The 23,466-nt window shown below is 33.7% G+C and overlaps 4 protein-coding genes across 4 annotated transcripts; 2 read left to right on the forward strand and 2 right to left on the reverse strand.

The window, feature by feature from the left end:
* The first annotated feature begins 999 nt into the window (after window positions 1-999).
* On the forward strand, window positions 1,000-5,132 carry LOC120132149 (protein PLASTID MOVEMENT IMPAIRED 1-RELATED 1-like). Its single transcript, XM_039148969.1, has 3 exons — window positions 1,000-1,300; window positions 1,580-3,780; window positions 3,864-5,132. The coding sequence occupies exons 2-3, from the start codon at window positions 1,580-1,582 to the stop codon at window positions 5,005-5,007; spliced, it is 3,345 nt and encodes a 1,114-aa protein (XP_039004900.1). The 5' UTR covers window positions 1,000-1,300; the 3' UTR covers window positions 5,008-5,132.
* Window positions 5,133-6,386: 1,254 nt separating this feature from the next.
* Window positions 6,387-11,031, forward strand: LOC120132150 (protein Brevis radix-like 4). Its single transcript, XM_039148970.1, has 5 exons — window positions 6,387-6,524; window positions 6,620-6,984; window positions 9,610-9,745; window positions 9,846-10,240; window positions 10,938-11,031. The coding sequence occupies exons 1-5, from the start codon at window positions 6,399-6,401 to the stop codon at window positions 11,014-11,016; spliced, it is 1,101 nt and encodes a 366-aa protein (XP_039004901.1). The 5' UTR covers window positions 6,387-6,398; the 3' UTR covers window positions 11,017-11,031.
* A 1,232-nt stretch (window positions 11,032-12,263) lies between these two features.
* Window positions 12,264-14,226, reverse strand: LOC120132151 (40S ribosomal protein S3-3-like). The gene is made up of 6 exons (XM_039148971.1): window positions 14,083-14,226; window positions 13,844-13,991; window positions 13,580-13,751; window positions 12,886-12,940; window positions 12,666-12,797; window positions 12,264-12,587 (listed from the first exon to the last, which is right to left on the reverse strand). The coding sequence occupies exons 1-6, from the start codon at window positions 14,113-14,115 to the stop codon at window positions 12,411-12,413; spliced, it is 717 nt and encodes a 238-aa protein (XP_039004902.1). The 5' UTR covers window positions 14,116-14,226; the 3' UTR covers window positions 12,264-12,410.
* A 1,663-nt stretch (window positions 14,227-15,889) lies between these two features.
* LOC120132152 (protein ELF4-LIKE 3-like) lies at window positions 15,890-17,639 on the reverse strand. The gene is made up of 2 exons (XM_039148972.1): window positions 17,466-17,639; window positions 15,890-16,523 (listed from the first exon to the last, which is right to left on the reverse strand). The coding sequence occupies exon 2, from the start codon at window positions 16,474-16,476 to the stop codon at window positions 16,132-16,134; it is 345 nt and encodes a 114-aa protein (XP_039004903.1). The 5' UTR covers window positions 16,477-16,523; window positions 17,466-17,639; the 3' UTR covers window positions 15,890-16,131.
* Window positions 17,640-23,466: the final 5,827 nt, after the last annotated feature.

The raw sequence follows: 23,466 nt of genomic DNA on the forward strand, positions 1-23,466 counted from the left end.
TGGCGGTGCGTTGCATGTATAGGCATCGATATTTGACTTTGCAAGCATTTGGATTTGGTTGGTAGGTAGGTAGAGATTCAATAATTTTGTCTGTCCATTAATCTGGACTACCATATCATATCACCTTTGAAATTTCATAAATCTAATAGCTATATTCAGTTACAATTACATTGTATGTGAACTATTTTTTTATTCTACTTTATCTTAATCATCTTTATCTAAATCTGTTATTATAAAATAAAATTTTAAATGATAAAAGGCCTTTTCCTTTTGAATGAATTGCACCATCAGGGGATAAATAAAGACATTTAAAATTAGTTTTAGCCTTAAAATTGTTTTTTAAGAGTTAATTGCATTGTATATCCTCAGATTACGACCTTAATTCTAAATTAGTTTCTAACCATGTAAGCATTCCAAATTTATTCCCAAACAATGAATTATGTCTATATTAGTCTCCAAACTTTTAAATGTTACAATAGCATCCCGAAAAGTCATCCAAAAGTTTAGAGATGAAATTGAAACAATTTCCAACAAAATAGGATTTTAATATAATTCAAAAATTGCGGCCTTTTCCCCCTAAATTTTTGACAACACAAAACCACAATTTATTTAATATATTTTAATTCATTAGTTGGTTTGACTTGCGAAAGGCTTGCAAAGTGAAGCCGGTTGAGTTGCTTAATCACGTGAAGTAAGGTATTTATGCCGTGAAGAAATTGGAATATTGTCAACGATACATCTAAGCTTAAGCTTTTAGCCTTTAAGCCACCACAAAATTAAAAAATTCCAGGAAAAGAACCATAAATTTTCCATTGTTTATGTGTCTATCCACACTTCTTTTTTATCTTTATGTTCTCCTCCTCCTCCATGCCCCAATCCTAATTTCATCCTCTTACTCCTCTAACTCTGCTATGTTGTATAATATTAGAGTACTTTACTCAAATAATTCATACGAAAGCAATATGTAAACATTAAACTTTTAATATTTATTTGTTTTATTTTAATAAAATATGTACAATATTGTACCAATTTTTAGAAAGGGTAATATTATAAATATGGACAATGTTCAACCTTGGAAACGAATTTCAGACAAAGATAAGCCCCACCAACGGTAAATACCATGTATAATTGATTAATTTCGTAATACTGTCAAATATGAACTACGAAACTTCGTAGCTCCATTTGAAATGTTGGACTGGGGAAAAGGCCGCGGCAAATCAGAGACGAACGGGGACGGCCAGTAAGCGACCCGCCGAGACAAACGCGCCTGAATAGTCTCAGCCACTTCAACTCACTTCTTGTAAGATTTCGTGCGTGTTTCTTCCATAATTCTTAACACGCTTGGTTGTGAGATTTCGACAGTTCCGCCTTATTCTATTTCAGCTTATAGGTTTTTCTTTTCTTCTTGTTTAAACTGTTCCACAGAGTTTTTTTAATTGCTGGGAAGCTAAATTTGGTTATTTGATTTTAATTTCATTTATGGGCTTTTACTTGATTCGTTTATTCAGTCTATATGTTTTTGCTGGATTTTCTTGATTTATTGCTTAATCTGTTTTTTTTTTAATTTTATATAAAATAGATGATGTTGTCCAAAGTTGAAAATAGGAAGAAGAGCGGTGAAGATTCGGGTAATAGGAAGTTGTTGAATGAAATTGAAGCTATCAGCAAAGCTTTGTATTTGGACAAGAACCCTCCAAGGACTTCATTCTCTGCTTTGAGTACATGGTCCAAACCAGGTGGGAAAACCCGCTTGCCCGAGCCAAAATCTAAGCCTAAGAATAGTAACGAGGACCCATCTCGTAAAGACAAGAAATCTATCTGGAATTGGAAGCCATTGAAGGCATTCTCAAATGTTAGAAACCGTAGGTTTGCTTGTTGTTTCTCACTTCATGTACACTCCATTGAAGGTTTGCCAGTTTGTTTCAATGGTCTTAGCCTATGTGTGCTTTGGAAGAGGCGGGATGGGGGGCTAATGACTCATCCTGCTAAAGTTTTTGATGGAACTGCTGAATTTGAAGAGAAGATGACGCATACATGCTCGGTATATGGTAGTAAAAGTGGACCTCATCATTCAACCAAGTATGAGGCCAAGCATTTCCTGCTCTATGCTTCTCTGTTTGGGACACCGGACCTTGATTTGGGGAAGCATCGGCTTGATCTTACACGGCTGCTTCCGCTTACATTGGAGGAATTGGAGGAAGAAAAGAGCTCAGGGAAGTGGACAACTAGTTTTAAGTTATCAGGGAAGGCCAAGGGTGCTACAATGAATGTTAGTTTTGGGTATGTTATCATTGGGGATAACCGTGTGCCACTTGGAGAGAATCAGGTGAAGCAGAATATGGGTAAAGAAGTTACTAGATTTGGTCACGGTGATCAGCAGGGCACAATGAGGAGGGTTGAGAGTCTTCCAAGTTTGGTTGACCTGAAGTCTTTTGGCTCATCTCATCTTGTGGAGGAGATAAAAGATCTTCATGAAGTTTTGCCTGTGTCAAAGTCAGAGCTTGATGATACAGAAAGCCTAGATCAGAAATTTGATGATGTCGAGTCAGATGCTTCTAAGCCTGAACCTGATGTGTCAACAGAACACTTTGAGCCCATCAAGCCTCCATCTTACTTTGGATCTGAGACAAGTAAGGAGGATATTGAAAAAGAAACTGAAGATGATGACTTCTCTGTTGTGGAAAAAGGGATAGAGTTATCCTCAGAAGAACAAGCTATATCAACAGTAGAAAGCTCTCAAGTTGTTGAAACTAAACCTGGCACGGGAGAAGATCATGAAAAATGCTCTCATTTTCATGCTTCAAAGGAGGCAAGTAGTAGTAATCTAAGTGATGTGGTTGTGGTGCAGGATTGCAATTCCAAAGAGGATGACCAGTGCTCAAAAGAATCATTGATGAGAGAATTGGAGTTAGCTTTAGATGGTGTTATGAATTTGGGGACGGCTTTAGATTCTCCTGATCCCGAACACCCTGACGACTACATGGAGAATAAAGCTAATTATAAAACTAGTAGGAAAGCGAAGTCACTTGACTTGGACGAATTAACTGAATCTGTGGCAAGTGAGTTCTTTAATATGCTGGGTCTTGATTATAGTCCAGTCAGTTTGACTCCTGAGATTGATCCAGAGTCGCCCCGGGAGCGACTACTCAGGCAATTTGAGGAAGATGCCCTAGCCAGTGGTTTTTCGCTGTTAGATTTTGACATGGCCGAGGGAGAGGACTTTGACACTTCAACGTCTGGTTGGGGTAACTTGACTGATCTGTCATTAGTTATTCAAGATGTTGAGCTAGAGCATCAGATGGCAAATAATCAGAGCAACAAAACGAGGGCTAAAGTGTTGGAAGATCTGGAAACAGAAGCTTTAATGCGTGAGTGGGGATTAAATGACAAGGCTTTCCAGCATTCTCCACCTGACTCTTCTGGTGGATTTGGGAGTCCAGTTCATTTGATTCCTGAAGAGCCACTTGAATTGCCTCCTCTTGGTGAAGACTTAGGTTCATTTCTTCAAACAAAGAATGGAGGGTTTTTGCGGTCTATGAATCCCTCACTTTTCAGCAATGTTAAAAATGGTGGGAACCTGATCATGCAGGTGTCTAATCCTGTTGTTGTACCTGCCGAAATGGGTTCTGGTATAATGGATATACTTAAGCAATTAGCCTCAGTTGGTATTGAAAAGCTTTCTTTGCAGGCAAATAAGTTGATGCCTTTGGAGGATATAACTGGTAAGACAATCGAACAAGTAGCATGGGAAACTACCCCTACCCTGGAGGGACCAGAGAGGTTTGTGGCTCCATATTTCTTAACATCTTTTTGCTAAATCATACAAAAAACTCATATTGTATGTTATTGCTTCTCATATGCAGGCAGTGTTTGTTGCAGAATGGGTTTGAGGTTGGACGAGCTATGTCTAGTGGACAAAAGAAAGTCAAAAGAGGACTATTGAGCTCTAACAAATGTAGCTCAACCTCTGTTAATGAGATGGGCTCAGATTATGTATCTCTTGAAGATCTTGCTCAACTGGCAATGGATAAGATTGAAGCACTCTCAATGGAAGGCTTGAGAATTCAATCTGGCATGTCAGATGAGGATGCACCTGCAAACATCAGTGCACAGTCAATTGGGGAAATCTCGACCCTTCAAGGTAAGGGGTTTGGTATTAGGGGGTCTCTTGGTCTGAATGGAACCGGTGGGTTGCAATTGTTGGACATAAAAAACAATGTTGATGACTTTGATGGATTAATGAGTTTGTCACTAACTCTTGATGAATGGATGAGACTTGATTCTGGTGATATTTATGATGAAGATCAAATAAGCGAGCGAACTTCTAAAGTCCTTGCTGCCCATCATGCTACATCATTGGACTTGATTGCCAGAGGGTCAAAGGGAGAGAAAAGAAGGGGTAAAAAGTGTGGTTTGTTAGGGAATAACTTTACAGTGGCATTGATGGTGCAACTTCATGATCCTATAAGAAACTATGAGCCGGTTGGTGCACCGATGCTTGCACTCATTCAAGTGGAGAGAGTATTTGTCCCACCAAAGCCAAAGATATACAGAACGGTTTCAGCTTCGAGGAATGACAATCAAGAGGATGATGGCTCTGAGTCTACAATGAACAAGGAGGTGAAAGAGAACGAGATAAAAGAAGAAAGTGCCTCCCAAGAGGAAGAGATTCCTCAGTTCAGGATCACAGAAGTCCATGTTGCAGGCTTGAAGACTGAGCCTGGCAAGAAGAAATTTTGGGGTACCAAGACCCAACAACAGTCGGGTTCTCGATGGTTGCTTGCCAATGGAATGGGGAAGAGCAATAAACATCCATTATTGAAGTCCAAGGCACCTTCTAAATCTTCAACTCCTTCAACAACAAAGGTTCAGCCAGGTGACACTCTGTGGAGCATCTCGTCTCGTATTCACGGTAACGGAGCAAAATGGAAAGAACTGGCAGCCCTGAATCCGCATATCCGAAATCCCAATGTTATATTCCCCAATGAAACTATCAGGTTAAAATGAGTTGCACGTGAATTGGAATCTTGCAAAGGTATGGTTGCATATTCCGTTTGGGTCGTTGTAAATTTATATGCTTTTGATGATGATGAGTGCTTGCTGTAATTTATGTCTCAATGCAAATGCGTTCTATAATACATCCACATTTCGATCTTCGGCTCCACCAATTCTCCCATTTAGAGTTGGTAACTCGGTTGTGTGTCAAGTGGACTTGGCTGACAATAAAATAAAGTTAGTGTCAACAAGTGGTTTTAGGACCCAAAATATCATCTTTAAAATTAGTGTCTAAAAGGTTTGTGAAAGAGGTTGTGTATTGAACTAGAGTTGTAATTTAAAATTCTTAAATTCAAATGTATGATTCATGCACAAAACTACTAGCATTCTCTTGACGTTAAGGGGTACAGTTTAAAGCAAAGCCCCACTGTCTTCCGATGGCCGATACGTGTGTTTCATAGAATTGTTAGAGGTGAGCAAAATTTTACTTGACGCGAAAAAAATTAAATTTTTTGAATCGATATGATGTTAAAAAACTTGATTTGATTTGACTCAATTCTAAAAAAAAAATCGAGTTGAGTCAAAATTTTGAGTAATTAATGTATTGATTATCAAGTTGATGTCAAGTCTATCAACTATATATATATATATATATATATCTCGTATATGAAAAATATGAAGATATATATAATATGTGTATGATTATAGAAAATCGTTTAAATTTAAATTAAATAGTACCATAACATATACTTCTTCTGTCACATTAAATTATCCCTTTTGTGTTTTAAAATTGTCTTTTTTAAAAAATTAACAACTTTTACTAGACATATTTCCCTTTATATCTTTTTTAGTTTCCCTACATTATAAAATTTAACTCTTTTAAGATAAAATTATCATTTTAATTTTTTTTTACGATATATCTCTCGTACAAAGTCAATAATGAACTATATAAATGAGACGGAGTGAAATTTCACACCGCACAAGTGCAATGCCGATGCCATGATAGCGATTCCAGAGGCATCCCAATTTGCTTCCTCTTTTGCCTTACCCAAGGAAAACGAACCTTCTTGCTCAAAGAAAAGAAAAAAGAACCTTCGATGCGATTGACAGGTGATTTTGGAATTTATTTATTTATTTTTAAATTTTAATCTGTTTATATTATAAGTTGCTTTTATATATTGGGTCAGTGCAGAGGTTGCTTTTATTCCAACGTCCAAGTAAAGAGCTCCTCAAACCGCCAAAAGAAGACCAGATTTCTCAGTTTGCTTCTAATGTACGGTAATCCAAAACTCTTTGAACTTTTAATTATTGTTGTTCGTTTATTTTAATCCAATTCTGACAAACGTAAATGTCTTTCTCTCGCAGAAATAGTCTCATCTTCCTTAGGATTTCCGCTAACGACGATGTTAACGTGCATAGCTCGTTCCAAGCAACCAGGTGATGACTCACTGACTCAACCAGAGGAAATCGATTCGTCCAATAATCTTAGCACTAAGCACAACCAAGCCATGAAGTCTCTCACATCTCAGGTTTTTCACCGTCAGTTTTAGGGCGTCGGGATTTTCGACTTCTTTACTCTTTGTTTTAGCTTTAACGGGAGACGTTTGCTTTTTCGGTGTTTTAGTTGAAGGACATGGCGCTGAAGGCGTCGGGTGCGTACAAGCACTGCAGTCCCTGCACAGCGCAGACTCGGTTCAATAACGCCGCGGGCGGCGGCTCCGACGCTGACTCGGATCGTTCCAAGTGGTCGTACCGTAGGACAGGGAGTTCGAGGACATGGGGGAAGGAGATGGAAGAGAGGTTGAAAGGGATATCGAGCTCGAGCGGAGAAACGACGCCGAACTCGTTGAGCGGCCGCCGTGCCGAACCGATCGTCTTCGTCGAAGAAAATGAGCCTAACGAGTGGGTAGCTCAGGTCGAGCCTGGAGTACTCATTACCTTCGTTTCGCTTCCCCGAGGCGGCAACGATCTCAAGCGTATACGCTTCAGGTGCGCTTCTATTCTTCTCTGAATTTTAATTTTTCGCGGTTCTGATTTGTTTTCAAGCGTTAGATTTTTAATCCCACGGTTGCATTTAAATTACTGGTTTAGCATGGGAAAATTGATTGGGAACTCACAAGAGAAGTTGAAACATTCTTATTTTTATTATTTTTGGTAATATTAGATTATTTGTATAATTAAATATAGGGTAGTTTAGAGTTTGTTTGACTTTAATCACCAATTTAAAAAATTAAGAGAAAATGATCTCTGACATTATCGAACCGTTCGATTTTAATCCATTGACCATTAATTTTTAAATAAGTTAACGGCTGAGGGACTAAAATCGAACATATTGATAATATTAAAAACTAAAATCGAATAGATCGATAACGTTAGAGACTATTCCCTTAATTTTTAATTGTGACCAAGGTTGATCAAACATATAGTTTACCCTTAAATATATAAAAGTTGGCTAAAAAAGACAATGAAATGGAATTTCTTTTGTAAATGGAAATGTATTGCCTTTAAGTTGTTGGTTTCAATTCATTTTTAACAGCTGGGGAAAAATATTTTTGAGGGATTCTTTATTCCAAATAAAGTTAGCCACTATTTCGTTTTTGTCGGTGTTTTAAATGTTTTTTGTCCCTTCTACTTGAACAACTCTATGTTCAATAATACAATGTCTCGGAATTCACAAGGCTCGATTATTTCTTTTTTAAAATTAGGAAAATATATTTATAAAAATTTATTGAAAAGATGAAATATTTTTTCATCATAATTATTAATAAAATAAACTATATATGAAGGTTATATTTGAATATTTATAAAAAAAATATGAGATTTCATGAATACTGAATGTGTTGATATTTGTTAAAGATATTGACAACTGCAATTAAGTACGATTTTAACAATTATTATAACAAATACTTCATTCTACTATTTTTTCAGAACCTCGTTTCTTTATTTTTTTTATTTTATAGTATTTTCTTAATTATACTTAAAAATAATTAATCCTATTAAAGTTTAATTAAAAAAAACTTGAATTTTTGTATGATTAATTTTTTAGTTTCATAATCGAGTAAAAAAAACCATCACTTGTTCTACATTAGTATCTAAGAAAATAAAAATATTTTTAACTTCATCTAGAAATTTTATTCCGTTGTTAGTAACTTAAATAACAATTCATAAAATAAGATTTATAAATTTAGTTTAATTACCTTTTTTGTTTTTTCTAGCTAATAATTTTGCTATTACCTTGGCATCCAAACATTGGGTTAGCAACAAGAGATATTTTAAGTTAGGGGGGGTTACAATGTAACAGTGGGACTACACTCACGCCTAACGAAAAGCAATCATCCGATACAAGTCTTAAAGGAGAACTTTAAATTGAGCCGTAATTTTCACAAATCAATGGGTGGGTGTAGGACAGAACGGGATTGATTGTGTTGGGATTGGCAAGCGTTTTCACTGACTCTTGTCGTCTTGTCGGGGAAGCCCCTCTCTTCCTTCACTTCCATTCAACCAAAAGAATCTCACTTCAGACAACACCCATCTCTTGTCATATTTCCCTACTGTTTAGCCAGGGAATTCCCACGCCAAAACCTACATGCAAGACAAAAGTATTTGACCCTTCGCTCATCTTTTACCAACAAACGAACAACACCTGGATTACAACCTTCATCTTTTCATGTTTTTTGACAAACAAGAGGACTTCTGGGGGTGGGGGAGTATAATATAAGGGTAAAAGAAAGGTTTGACTTAAAATATTATAAAGCGTGAATTAAAATGTTATAAATAACATAATATTTTTGATTGTGTGTAACTTAAACGAAGAAAGTTTACACCCGGAAAAAAGTATAAAAAATTAATATTTTAGATTACGTGCAACCTAAATTATTATGTTATTTATAATATTTTAGGCATCGTCTTTCTTTAAGCTTATATTAAATGGTTGTACCGTAAAATCACTTGACAAACATAGGTTAATAGTAGGCTTGGGTTTAAGGAGATGCGTCAGATGTGTGTGTTCTAATTTTTTTTTTGAACATACAAACTTTTTCAAAATATAATATTTTGTATTATTCTAGAATTTTGATTTCAGTTGGTTCCTTAATTAACTGCACTTTCTAGTTTCCACCAACACTTCCATATTAATATGATTACAGGTAGTTTAATGGTTGATAAAGCTCCTCATAGGTATTAGACTACTGATGATTTTGCCTTTTGGAAGATTAGTGTTCACCACTGCTTTAAACACAATGATTATACGTAGAAAATTTTAATATTCCCCTTACCTAAGGTTTGGTGGCTAACTAGCTTTTTTTATGATTCAAAGCAGGTGAATGTTTAGTCAAAAGTTGTTTATTAGGCAGTCATACTGGTCATGGTGGGTTTTTCAAGTTATTGATTTGTGAAAAAGGTAATAGAATGTATAGAGTGTTATCCTGATATTGTGAAATTCGGCTTTCAGAAGTACACAAATTTGATCTTTATTTTCTCTTTTTTTTTTCCTACCAAAAATTGTGCTTGAGGACCCTAAATCCCTAATGCGTGTCTGCTATTACTGTGTTTTTGGTATATGCTAGTTCGATGAACATCAGGAGTGCTGAAATATAGTTTATTTTGTTTGACCAGTCGAGAAATGTTTAACAAATGGCAAGCTCAGAGTTGGTGGTCTGAGAACTATGACAGGATCAAGGAACTTTACAATGTCCAGAGGTTAAACCGCAATGCATTCGCACTACCAACACCACCGATATCCGAAGACGAGGCTAGTTCTTAGGCCGTTGCCTGCTGCTTAAGATAGTGTGAATTGAATCGAGGCTTATTTTTTCCAATGTTAGTAACAACATTCTTTTGATTCCTTCCAGAGCTCGAAAATGGAATCAGCAGAAGCAAGCCCTGTAACACCGCCATTGAGTAGAGAACGATTACCTCGTAACTTATACCATCCAACAGGGTTGAGTGTCGGATACTCATCCTCAGATTCACTTGATCAGAACCCGATGCAGGCTCGGAATTATTGTGACTCTGGTGTTGCCTCAACTCCAAAAGTTTCAAGTATGAGTGGTGCCAAGACAGATATATCATCGATGGATGCCTCTATGAGTAGCTCATCAAGAGAGGCTGATCGCTCCGCAGAGCTTTCCATGAGCAATGCCAGTGATCTCGAGACTGAATGGGTCGAACAAGATGAGCCAGGGGTTTACATTACTATCAAAGCCTTGCCAGGGGGCAAAAGGGAGCTTAGGCGAGTTAGATTCAGGTATAGTTTTATGACATTCTTTAACTTGACATATATACAAATGTGCTTGCATGAATCTGTCAAACTGTTATTGGCACTTGAAACGTTTTAGAAACTTTCAAATACCCCAAAGTTTCATCTTAGCAAATATATGAGCCTAATAAATGTTGCCGTGATCTCATTGCTAGTTGACATCATAGCTTCGATGTCTCCCATCCATGCCATGATTTGTTATTTAATAGCTTTTCTTGTATATTAAGGACAATGATAAGGTAGAATGCGATGTAACTTGCAATTTACTTCTCTGGTATTAATGGCTTTTATTGTATTTTACGGAATATTATAGGTAGTAAATCTGCTATCTGTCGAGGCCAAATCTAGTGGTTTACTTTATGCATTGTCGTCGATAGGCAGCAAAGCCATTTTTACCTATGGATATGATTCCATTGTTAAGCTGATGGGTCCAACACAGGTCAATTCTATGATTAAGGTCCACCTTAGAGAAACAATTATGATATGAAATGATTCCATTGTTAAGCTGGAAATCTTTGTTTTTTTTACAGCATTATTACCGGTTCACTTATTCTGCTTTCGCTAATAATTTTACTCCCATCCCATGCGGACCCAAATCTACCATGAACCCTTCTTTTTACCATGATCTTTTTTTACCGAGAAACTGTAGTGTTTTTTTCAATGACTTTATGCTTGTGTGATGCAGCCGAGAAAGATTTGGGGAGATGCATGCTAGACTGTGGTGGGAAGAGAACCGAGCCAGGATCCATGAACAGTACCTATAAATGAGGCTATACAATCTTCTGGTGCTACTAAAAATTGTGGGGAGGGTGAGTAATTTTCACATTTTTTGTAGAACCCTTTCTACAGTGAAGTAAGCCAGGTGGTTTTTGCCTACTGGTATCTTGAGCAACTAAGTTTTCCCAGCTTCATAGAAGCTTAATTTTATTATCATTATTTTTCTTTTGAAACCGGTTAACATCGTCGACATTGGTTTCTTAAAAACTGGTGGTTGATCATAAAGAGCATCAACTAGGTGGTGGCAAGAAAATATCATTTTCAATTTCTTCTTTGATCCTCCGTGCTTTGCCTGTCTGTTTACATCGAATTTACGGTACTTGTAACTTTTAATATATACCGTCAAACCTAATCAATCCGTACATAAAAAGCTAGCCGACTGCCCCATTCAGTGGGTCCAACAGCAACCCAAACATTATGAACGATGTTAAGGACCTCGATATTAAATATTAAATTTAATGGTTGAGAGTATTTTAAAAAAAATATCTTATATATATATACTAATGCATAAAAAAATTCAATAGAAAACAGGTTCTTGTTTCTCAATCACTTGTTCCTGGCTTATATTATTCGTCTGAATACACGTATTGGATTTATTAAGAAGTGTTTTAAAATTAAATTTTGATAATTCGATTTGAATTGCTATTAAAATAATCTAAATACTTTTATATAAAAATGATCTTCCAACTCAGTTGGTAGAACACAAAGTTCTTAACCTTGAGATCGTGAAATCGAATCTCATGGAAGACATTTCATAATTTGAAGGTATCCTAAGGAAACTGCTCTCAACCTAGTGTTGGAGGCAGCCTACTATCTTACCTCCCTCTTACCCCATTACATATGAGAACAAGGAACAACCATAAATATTCTTATATACATTAATCGATAAAAACTACTACTTAAACTGAATTAAAAAAAAAACAAAAGTCAATTGAAATGAGACACTATATCCTTTAAGCAATGTCAGATATTCGAATTTTGACATTTACAAATAAAGAAAACTGGATTGGAAGATATTTAAATCTGCCACGTAGGATATTTGAGACCCCCTCCCTCCATTTCCCTTCATTCTAGCAGAGAAAATTGAAGGTTTTTAGACAAGGAGAGAGCAGAGAAGAAATAAAACCAATGGCTTCCACTTCAGCTATTTCAAATACGATTATGGAGATTTTAAATAAAATTATGTAGCCGCAGAACCAAATACGACTATGAATATTTTAAATAGCACTCGAACAAAACTAATACGTCACAATCCTAGTATAACATAACAAAGTTTTAAAAAAAATCCAAACCACAAGCTGAAGCTGTCTTTAAGGCTAAATTTTAGCTACAAAAATCAAAGAAACTCGCATAGTCCTACAAATCAAACAGAAGGATATTCCTAAACCATCACAGGAACCTCAACAATATCAGCTGGCTCAGGCTCTTCTTTCCCGATAAAAACTTCCTCCTCCTTGGGAGGGTGGATTGTGACAAGATCAGGAAGTGGTGTTGTTGGGCCTTGCTTGCCCTTAGGGTCCCAGTCGAGCATGATCTTGACCTTGATACCGAGCACCCCCTATACCAATAAATTGATTAAAAATGACGCGCGAAAGGGGTCACAACAGAGTAAAATCTAAACAAAACGATTGCAAACCTGTCTCAGAAGAACATGTCTGACAGCAGAGTCGATATACTCGTTGACTGGATGGCCGGAAGAGATCATGTATCCATCCTTGAATTTCATAGATTTGGCACGCTGTGCTCTTAGCTTTCCACTAACAATAACCTATTTCCAAAACATTACAAGTTTTAAAAAGAAGTCGAATAAAGATAGAAGAAACATATAAACCCCAAAATAGACTTAGAATATGAACCTCGCATCCCTTAGCACCACTCTCCATGACAAATCTCAGTACACCATAGCAGGCCCTGAACAAACCATCCGAAGTATCAGGTTAAACGCACAAAGAAAATTATTCAAAGTTATACCATTTCGTGTTCGCAAATACAAAAAAAAATCAATATGGAGATGAATTAATCACACCAAAATCTGAATAATGAAATTGAGAAAAACATTCATATCCTCCAAAATGTTACTGAATTAAAACCATTGAATTTCAAACCGAATAATTTAAATGTGGATTGCATTAGTCTAGTAGAAATAACCTATTTGCTTTATAGATGACTAAATATACAGTAAAACTTGTCAGCTAACAACTGGAAACATTCAAATTGAACATACACAAGCACTAACAAAGCATCATTCGACATTTTTCAAATTCATCGATTCAGAACAAAATTTGATTACATATCGCAATTGGATAATTAAGAATTGGAAAATTTTAACATTGTTTCTTCCCCTAAGTTTACTGCACAAAAACCAAATGCATTTCAGCAGGATAAAGTAAAGGAAGAAATATATTATTTAATTATTTTTGTCACCTTCCGACACAAAAATTGACAGTGAAGAACCAATTTGCTTTGTAGATGACTTTACCAATAATTTAAAAACAACAAAGAATGAATAAACAACATTAGCAACCTTTAGATTTGTATTTGAGTATGTACCTGCGGACGGCAAGACCTCCGAGTAGCTTGTAGCGAAGAGACTCGGCCTGAGCAATAGCACAAAGGCCTCTGTTGTTGACCTTCTCAGCGTAAAGCTCGACGCTGTTTTCGGGGAACTTGAATCGCTTCTGAACCACTGAGGTAAGCTCCCTGATCCTCCTACCTTTCTCGCCTACAATCCCCGATAATCGAAGTTTAAACTCCAAAGAGCAAAAAATGTATTTAGAAGCAGTAGAAGAAACAAGATTTGTATATAAAAAATACCGAGAACGTTTTGGGTGCGGGTGGCTCTGATGATGATCTCTGTGCGCATGGGAGTAACTCTTACTTCGACTCCAGAGTATCCATCCTCAGCCAGTTCCCTGGTCAAGACCTCGTTGAGTTCCGCGAAGAAGACTCCATCAGCGACGAACTGAATGCAATAGCAAATAAACAAACACTAGTTAAAGAAATGGCGGGAAATGGAATAGTAAGTGAAGCTAAAACGAGATGGGAGACGTTACCTTTCGCTTTTTGCTGATTTGAGCTGCCGCCATGATTTTTTTAGGCTTGGGTGGAGTGAAACTTGAAAAGAAGGGAAGTTGCAGAGATATGAAATCTGAAGAAGACGGCCGAAGCTCTACACACTCTATCAAAATGAATATATCGATTCCTGACTAGGGTTTTTAGTGGGTTTTGGACCCCAAACATTGGGCTTTGGATGAATATTTATTTCAGCAAAGTTAGTGATGATCGGTTCTCCGTGAACTCAGAACACGGGTCAAGGCCCGGAAAATGGTCCATTCACCCATTAGTTAATTGATTATAGGGTCTTTCAAAAAAATTGATTACAGGTAAGTACACATTTAGTATCTAAATTATTATTTTTGTTCTATTTTTGTACCTAAATTTTTTTCAAAACCATACATAACATTTAGTTTAAGTTTTATTTTAGTATCTCGTTGTTAAAACTTAACAGAAATGATGACGTTTGTACCATAAGATAATGTCACCTCAAAATTGGAAAAAAATGAAAAAAAAATTGTCATGTTGGCAATTTTGTTAAGTTTTTAACTACGGGTACCAAATAAAACATAAACTAAAAGATAGCTACGGTTTTAGAAAGAAAAAATTAAAATTTGAGTACTAAAACGGAACAAAAGTAATAGTTTAGATACCAAATGCAAAATTTATCCATAATTATATGAATTAAGTGAAATAATCTCTACATTAATATATATCTAACCCACTAATAGTCAATTGGTTTAGTGGGATGAGATATTAGATCATTTTAATAAAAGTAGAGATTTGACTTCATTATAAAATTGAACAAATTAGATTGAGAGGGTTACCTTTATAATCGACCTCTGCAATATTTCGAATTAATCGCTCTATAGATCAGATATAGATGATTAAAAAAATCTATATCTAATCCAACTTTATTAAGTGTTAAATTATCCAACACTAATGATAATGATGGCTCAGAAATAATAATGATGATGATGTGGATAACCCCCTTCTAAGATCCTTTTGTTTTTTCATAGGATAAAAGAGGGGAAACTTTTGGACAGGACATTGTTTTCTTCCTTTTCCAACCTAACTGTGGAAATGTAAGGAACAAAAAGGATGGAAGGGAAAAAGTAGATTCCCATCCTCACATGTTGTGTTTTGTCTTTGGCTTTCAGGCTCTAGTTTTCTACATTAGATTACACCCTTTAGCTATTATTTAATCTTCAGCACTTTAACATGATTAATAACATTAAACTTCTTCAATTCATTATTATATTTCCCAGTAAAATGATTTTACAAGTACATTATATTTTTACCAAACAAATCAGACTTAATTCTGCATTTCATCATTATATTTTAGTAGATTTTAATTTATTATCATCCAGTCTTTGTACTCTGACGGTTAAAATAAATAACTGAGACTGATTATTGCAGACATCAGCCTCTTTGAGATAAACCAAAAGATCTTAAAAACCTATCTTTTCATTATCAGTTGAAAATTTAAGAAATTATAAGGGTATGATAGTAGGGACGGATGCGAGATTTTGATTAAGGAGTGCGAATATATGAGGGGTGTGAAATTAAATAATTTATATAAAATATAAAAAAATATCTAAAATAAAATGGAATTTTAAATTTCTAGAGAGTACGACCGCACCCGAGCATCCTTCGATCCATCCCTTACAGAAATAAAGACCAGTTACTGGTAAAAGCAACATTTACAAGATGAAAAAGAAATGGTTTACCTTCAGAGGTAATAATCTTTTCGTTATCCATTTCGAAGATACAGCAGCAAACTTAGAAATTAATGAACACCCCCAAATCCTCATATATGCTTACTTCAGATCCAAAGTTACAGAGAGTTACAGTGTAGTACAAGAAATCTTAGACCTATTACTTTTGGCAAACAAACGTGAAGTTTGAGAACTAGAGACAGATACAGAGGGGAGAATGATAGTTACAAAATCTGACCATTTTCTAGTTTTCTACTCCATTTTGCCACCATGCAAGAGAATTGCCAACAAAAGAGACCCCTAACTTTTTCTTTTCTTCTTTCAACTACATCAAACAGGCCTGGTTCTTTTGTGACCAGCTTTGCCATCTGATCTCATAGCACCACTCAAGTCCTCTTCGGATGAGGTATCCATGGATTTGGTGAAGGAACTTGAAAGTTCAGCATAGAGTCCCACAACTCTTCCTATGTTGCTGTTGAGCTCCCTGATTAGACCAACATTTCTGCTCAAGTTGTTTGGGATTTTGGACTCATGGTTCTGGTTTATCTCATTGATGAGAAGCCTGTTGTGGTCCAAGATATTCTGGACCTGAGCAAAGCTCTTTTGAAATATCTGCAACACCCTGTCATCTAACTGAGTTCCATTATCGATCCCTGAGAACGAGTCACCCTCCATTGTCTCTTTTCCTTCTGAGTCAGAGTTGTATCAAATCGAAATCAGACCTGAATCCGGAAATACAAAAGAGGAAACAAGTTAATATTCGTTATTATATATGAACTCCTAACATGTTTCAATAAAGCAAAGAATCGGAGACATTGATAAAGGCATAAGAGACAAAAGCCTGCACTGGAAATCAGGACATCCATGGATTCTACTTTTCACAGAAGAATCAGTTAACAAACATGATAATAATAATATCAGTATTTAATTTATTTTTTTATTACTGTTATAGTTGCTATCATTAATATTATTTATGATGTGAATGTGAATGTGAAAAAGAAGATCCCATTTCCATAAAAGGAATCCTTTTTTAATTTTCTTCGAAACTACCCACCTAAATCCCTTGTTTTCATAGAAGAATCACAAAGAACGAAAAGAAAGTGGGGGAAAACTAGTCAATGGTTTAGAGAAGATTAGTCACATGAATCATGAGAGAGAACTCCATTAATATAGAGAGAGAGACAGCGTTATATTCATAAATCTTTTCCAAACAAAGATGAAAATCCGAAATCACAATAATCAAACAATAAATGCTTACAAAATTAGATTACATTCAACACAAAGAAAAATGAAATTTTGTTCAAATTCGGGGGAGAGGGGGAGGGGAATATCTAAACCAAAGCAATGGCCTTGAATTGGCAATTCCAAAACTAAAAATAAAAACGTACTTTAAGTTACATAAGCATAAAACCCCCCATCACCCATTTGGCAAAAAAAAACTCATAAAATCTCCAAAGTTCCCAGATTTTCCGTCCCCAAAAAAAATGATGAAACAAAACCAAGAAGGTGATAAGATCCAAGCCTTTTAAGAAAGAAAATCCATGAGCTACAGGAGAAGAAACCCACTAATATTACTGCACAAAGGAAACAAATATTATCTGTACATGTATTCAAAATTCATTCATATACATGGCAATCATATAAAAATTATCTTAAATACGTACCTTGAAAATCTGGAGCATTATATCAGGCGAAGGATACAAAGATTGAAACGAGGAAGACAAGGGATTCCCGGGAAACAGTGGGAAAATATCTCCGATTTAACTGAAACAAAAAGAAAAAATCTGAATTATGAGAGAGAGAGAGAATATTTATATTTGACAGTCACGCTCTCAGACCCCTTCGGTTTGGGTCTAAATTTACGGATAGTTCCATATATTATCCATATATATATATAATTATATATACCAACATGTTTTGTTTTTGTTAATTTTATTTTTATTTATTGTTATTTTGGGATTCAATGGGATAGGATTGCTCTTCTGTGCATGGTTCAAATCACAGTCTGAAAACGTGAGTTCATTCACGAAATAAGGTTTTATCGCTATCCAAGTTACTCGTTATATTTATAATAATGTTCAATAACACCTACGACGACCACAATCATGATAAATTCGAAATAATAGAAAATGCAACCACGATTCAAAACGGTGATTATGCGTGTTTTGCTCAGATCCGAAGATGTTGAGGGATTCGAGCTGGTGATCATTAGTTGCCACGTGGCATTTAAACTATATGCAAAATTACCATACATGAATTGAAACGGTCCCACGACCCAATATATCGTAAACAACTTTGTTTATTATTTTGGTATTATTGTGAACTTATAGTTTGATGTTGATTACTCTGTTATTTTTCGTATTTCCAAATTTAAATTTTCATGCTTCATTTGTGTTTTCAATAGTTATTATTCAGAGAGAAAAGAAATAATAATTCTTCTTTCCAATGGTATTAAACGGTAGCTGATCCATAAATTTAATAATAAAAATTAATATTTTAATATTTTTTTTCTTAAAAATAATGATTATGTAAAAAAAATATTTTTTTTCATTTTTTATTTTTCCCTTAAAATATTAAACTAAATTTCACATTTTTTAAATGATTAAATTTCATATTTTTTCTTAAATAATGTGATATAATTGACCCCTTATGAGACTTAATGCATCCACCCTTGATATTGAACTCGCAATTTAAAGAGACGAAAGATGTTATATAACAACATTTAACAATCTATTCTAAAAATTGTTGATAAATTTCTCATATTTTAAAAGAATACGCCAGTTGCGCACACCGAAAATATGAGTGAAACTAGAATTTTAATTTTTATTAAAATATTAAAAAATATTTAACAGATTGAATTAATCTATCTTACTTTATAAAAATAAAGCATTATTGAAAGAAAAGAAAAAACATAAATGTACTAATCATTCATTTATAAATTGTTAATTTTATAATTATAAACTAATGAACAATTATTTTTATGGCGTTTTTACTCAAAAATCACCTCAACAATCAATAATCATCTATCACATGCTCTTTCTTCAAATATTACCGATCTAACACCCATTCTGACAGAGTGATAATAAAGCGTGTTTTAGGATACACCCCTTGTAGACGTGGTTCATGAAGCCTGCCTTCCTGATGTTCCGTCCGAGATAACGCCACGGTGGGAAAACGCAAATTGTAATTCGCGCCTTCGCGGGGTTTTCTGACACATCAATGAGACGCAGATCATGAAGCACATATTCAATTATTCCTCCTCAATTATTGTATGTTCTATTATTACCACAACTATCTTAAATCTCATACAACTCATCCCCTGTAAATACCTAAAATTCAAATATCAAACCACACTAAAATTACATTCATATTCGTCATTTTATAAATTCTTTCTATCAAGTAGATTTTGTTATAATTTTCAGAATGTAAAATTATTTTTTAATATATTATATTTTTTTACATTTAATTTATTTGACCAATTTTTATTGTACTAATTATTTTTATTATTTTTTGCGGTTGTAAAATGGAAGGTATGTTCATATCTCGAGATATTTAGCTGATACGGTAACAATATTAAATTGGGTTATTTAAATTATTATGAATATTTTTTTATTTTTTTAGTATTAGTTTATATTTTAATTCGTATATTATTTATTTAATTAGGAGAATAGTCGTATATTAGAAACAATTATTCATTTTTGTTGATATAAGACTTTCAATATTTTAAACTCTCAAACTCTTAAAATGAGGCTATTTCAGTTATTGTTTACTATGATATATAAATTTGGGAAGCTGAAACCAGTGTTATCTTCGAATCAAATTATTCTATCACTTTTTCCTTCCAGAGAAACATCATTTTTGATGAGTTGATCACTAAAATTTCAAGGAATGTTAATGTTGAAAGTACTATAAGATTGTCCGCACTTCAGTACAACTTTTCAATTGCACTATTTTCGTTAACTTATATAGCGTTCGAACTCTCAAACGAAGATGATGTTGCTATGATGGTCGATGCTCATAATCAAAATTCAAACATTGTTACACAAATGTATGTCACATTTGTTGAAGTGTCTATGGTTCATGGTATGCCATTATGCTCTCACTATGGGCTGACTCAACAAGCTGATCAAGTTGACAGCTCAACTCAAATAATGTGTAATGGTTTTAACTCGCTAATGATAATTCACATCCTTGTACCATCCCATCAAGTTCAATGAAGAGACATTCATCAGCAACTTGTTACAATCTCTACCGAGGTGGCTTCACAAACAATCCGTCTGGCAACATCACTTACAGTTCAAGGGGAATACATTCATCTGCCAATTTTTTTGACCTTAATATGTCGATGCCCTCGACAAAACAATTTGTTCAGCATCATTTGACATGATGTCTTCAAGTTCCAGGGGGAGGCATTCAACTGCGAGCTGCTTCGACCTCAATGTGTGTGTCTCTAGTATCTACCTCTTAATCAGTGCAAAAAAAATATTAGATTCAAGGTTACAATGTCTTTCATATTTCGTTATTTAATCAAATCCAACCTAAGCTAAATATAGACAAACACGACTCGGTATCTCTAACTTAATGTTACGAATAAATGAATCTAATATACAATCATTCCCCTAATTAAATAAATAATATAAAAATAAAAATATAAACTATACTAAAATAAATAAATAAATAAAACATTCAAAATAATTAAAATAACACAATTTAAAATTATTATCATATCAACAAAATGACTCGAAACATGATTCTCATTTAAGCATAGTAACCCGCCTTCAATTTTATAATTACAAAAAAGTACGTAATAAGAAAATTAGTTAATTAAATAAAATTTATATAATAAATTATTAAATTATTATAATATAATAAAAATTTTATCACTTCTTAAAACGATAGCAAAATTTACTTAAGTTTTCTATAAGGATTGATAAGGGATATAATAAAAAAATTTGGTGTGCTTTGAGTGTTGTATGAAAAAGTATTTATAGGAGGGAGATAAGAGGGGGTTATGCGATTAAAGGAGTAGGTGGTAATTTAACGAAAGGTGTGAATCATAATCATCGCTTTTCGCTACTTGTCAAATTTCCTGTAAAGGCGTGGATTATAATCCGTGTTTTTTTATTGTAGTGTCAGCTTGAATAGAACCCTAAAAAGACGTATTTCATAATCCGTGTCTTCTATCTATATCTACAATGCGCATATCTTAAAACACATTTTATTATAATTTTATCAAAAAAAAAAGTACTAAATCAGTAATATTCGAAGAAATAATATCGAACAGATAAAAGCCGATTTTTATACCATAATCCAAAACAACATGCGGGGAAGAAAGAAAATGGAATTACTCTCCATGGAAACAACCTGAAAAAGAAGCAAAGCCATAAACAACTGTTCTATAACCTAACTGCAGACAGACGCGTGTCAAGTGAGGTTGGGATCGAGGCTGTCCAGATAAAATGATTCCTTTACCCGGTAAGCTGCGACCTGGGTCCACAGCTAAATCACGCGCCACGAGTTGTTAAAACTTTAGCGAGGCGGAAGATAAACAAATATACGAACAGTAATCTCTACCTGTAAAAATAGGGGGCACGAAATCCGATGCCATTGTTTTTGCGCCTCAATCAGTACTATACGGACGACGCACTTTCATTTGTCCCCCTCTCGTTTATTCTTCTTTAATTTAAAAATATATAAGGGCAATAATTATTACCCTCCATATCGTATATTCCTATTATTTGTTTATTGTCTTTTACTATGTATATAATCTTGTAATATATATTTGATAAAAACTATAAAATTTATCATTAAAAGTGATGGATAGATTTGGTTAATTTATTTTGATGAGTATAAAAGAATGAGATATATAATAATAAAAAATATAAATATTATTGTTTATTGATTTTTTTAATAAGATATTTTGAATGAGATAAATTTAAAATCATAAGAGACACATTTAGTAGAACGGAGGAAATAAGTGAATTAATGATTAAAAAGAGTATTATTATTTCTTAAATTTTCGATTCAAATATCTACTTTTACAAGATGTATATTGTTAATGATTAAGAAAAATTATAAATATACTGTTTTATTATAATGTAGATTATTTAAAGAAAAAACATGAGTTATTTGATGTGATATTTAAGTAATTTCGTTCATATAAAATTGAAATAGTTTGAAATAAGAAAAATTGGCAATCCAATTATAATAAAATAAAAGATTATGTAATTTGATGTAATTAAAAATTGGAGTAAGAAATCTTTGGTTTATTAACCTACTTATATTTCTAAAATGTTTTTTTAATTTTATTATTTATCTAAAGTTTAACAAGTTATATATAACTCGACCCGACCTGAAAATTTTATACCCTCCACCCGATCTCGATCTAACTTTTTGAGATAAAATTCGAAACTGACCCTACCCGAAATAATATATTTATTAAAAATAATTTTATTCAATAAAAATAAGAATTTCATTGAAAAAATAATATATAGAGTGACACTATTGTAATAATCCCTAAATATATAACATAACACTATTATTTTTTGGTTGGGTTGAGTCGGGTATTTTCACCCTAAAGCTGAACCCGAATCCAGATTTTTTTAAGAAAAAATCCAACATGGTCGGGTCGGATTAGAATCCATCAAGTACGTGTCTCATGCTCATCCCTAATTGAGTGTTCAATGTCAAATAGGAGAGTATTTAGAACAAACACTACTTTATAATCACATTAACTTAACAAAAAAAATTGATATTGATGATCAAATCAATACAACAATAACTAGTTATAAAAACAATCAATTAAAATATTTAGTTAAATACTATTTTTCTTTCAGAAATTTAATTAAATACAAAATTAATTGATTTTTTAAAGAAAACGATTTTTTAACCGTAAAACATTAATAAAACGATTTAGGACTAATTTTGGAATCAGGAGATAAAATTTAGTCAATGATTTTATCTGGGCATAATGCTTCTTTTTCCTCTATAAAAAAGTGAAAATAAAGCCATTTGAGGCTGAGTCCTTCTGTGGCAAAAATGGTTATATAATTAAAAATCTCACGTTTACTATGTGGGTTGATCATTTACTTTTTAATAAAATATAGCTTTTAATGTATATATATATTCTCTTATTTGATAATTAATATATTTATTTAGTTTTACATAATTTTCGAGTTAATAACAATTCATTCGAAGTTTTTTGTGATACTATTAGATCTCATGTGAAATGTTTTTTTAATAAAACTATTTTTAAAATTTTCATAATATACATTTATATTTTTAAAATATTTTACTTCCTTCAAACTGATTATTCTTTTATTTATAAAATTAATTAATCGTAAACGTTCGGCGTGACATTGGCAGGTCGCAGGCAGCTAATAGCTCAGCATCCAAATGGCGATGGCAATGAGGCAATGAGGCAATGAGCCAATGACCCACCTTTTTTTATAGTGCCCAATGACATTTTTTATAATTATGCCAAACTACATTATTGAAGTAATATTAAAAGGGAAAATAAAACTATATTTTCTTTCAATTTATTAAGAATCATGCATCAAATATAATATTTTTTAATTACTAATCGATTTTTTTACTAAAACATGTTTTAGAAAACCCTTTTGTTAAACCACTATTTTGAACCCCAATGCACTTAATGATTGAATA

This window comes from Hibiscus syriacus, unplaced genomic scaffold (assembly GCF_006381635.1).
Source record: "Hibiscus syriacus cultivar Baekdansim isolate YM2019G1 unplaced genomic scaffold, ASM638163v2 tig00110557_pilon, whole genome shotgun sequence".
NCBI classification, from domain to species: domain Eukaryota; kingdom Viridiplantae; phylum Streptophyta; class Magnoliopsida; order Malvales; family Malvaceae; genus Hibiscus; species Hibiscus syriacus.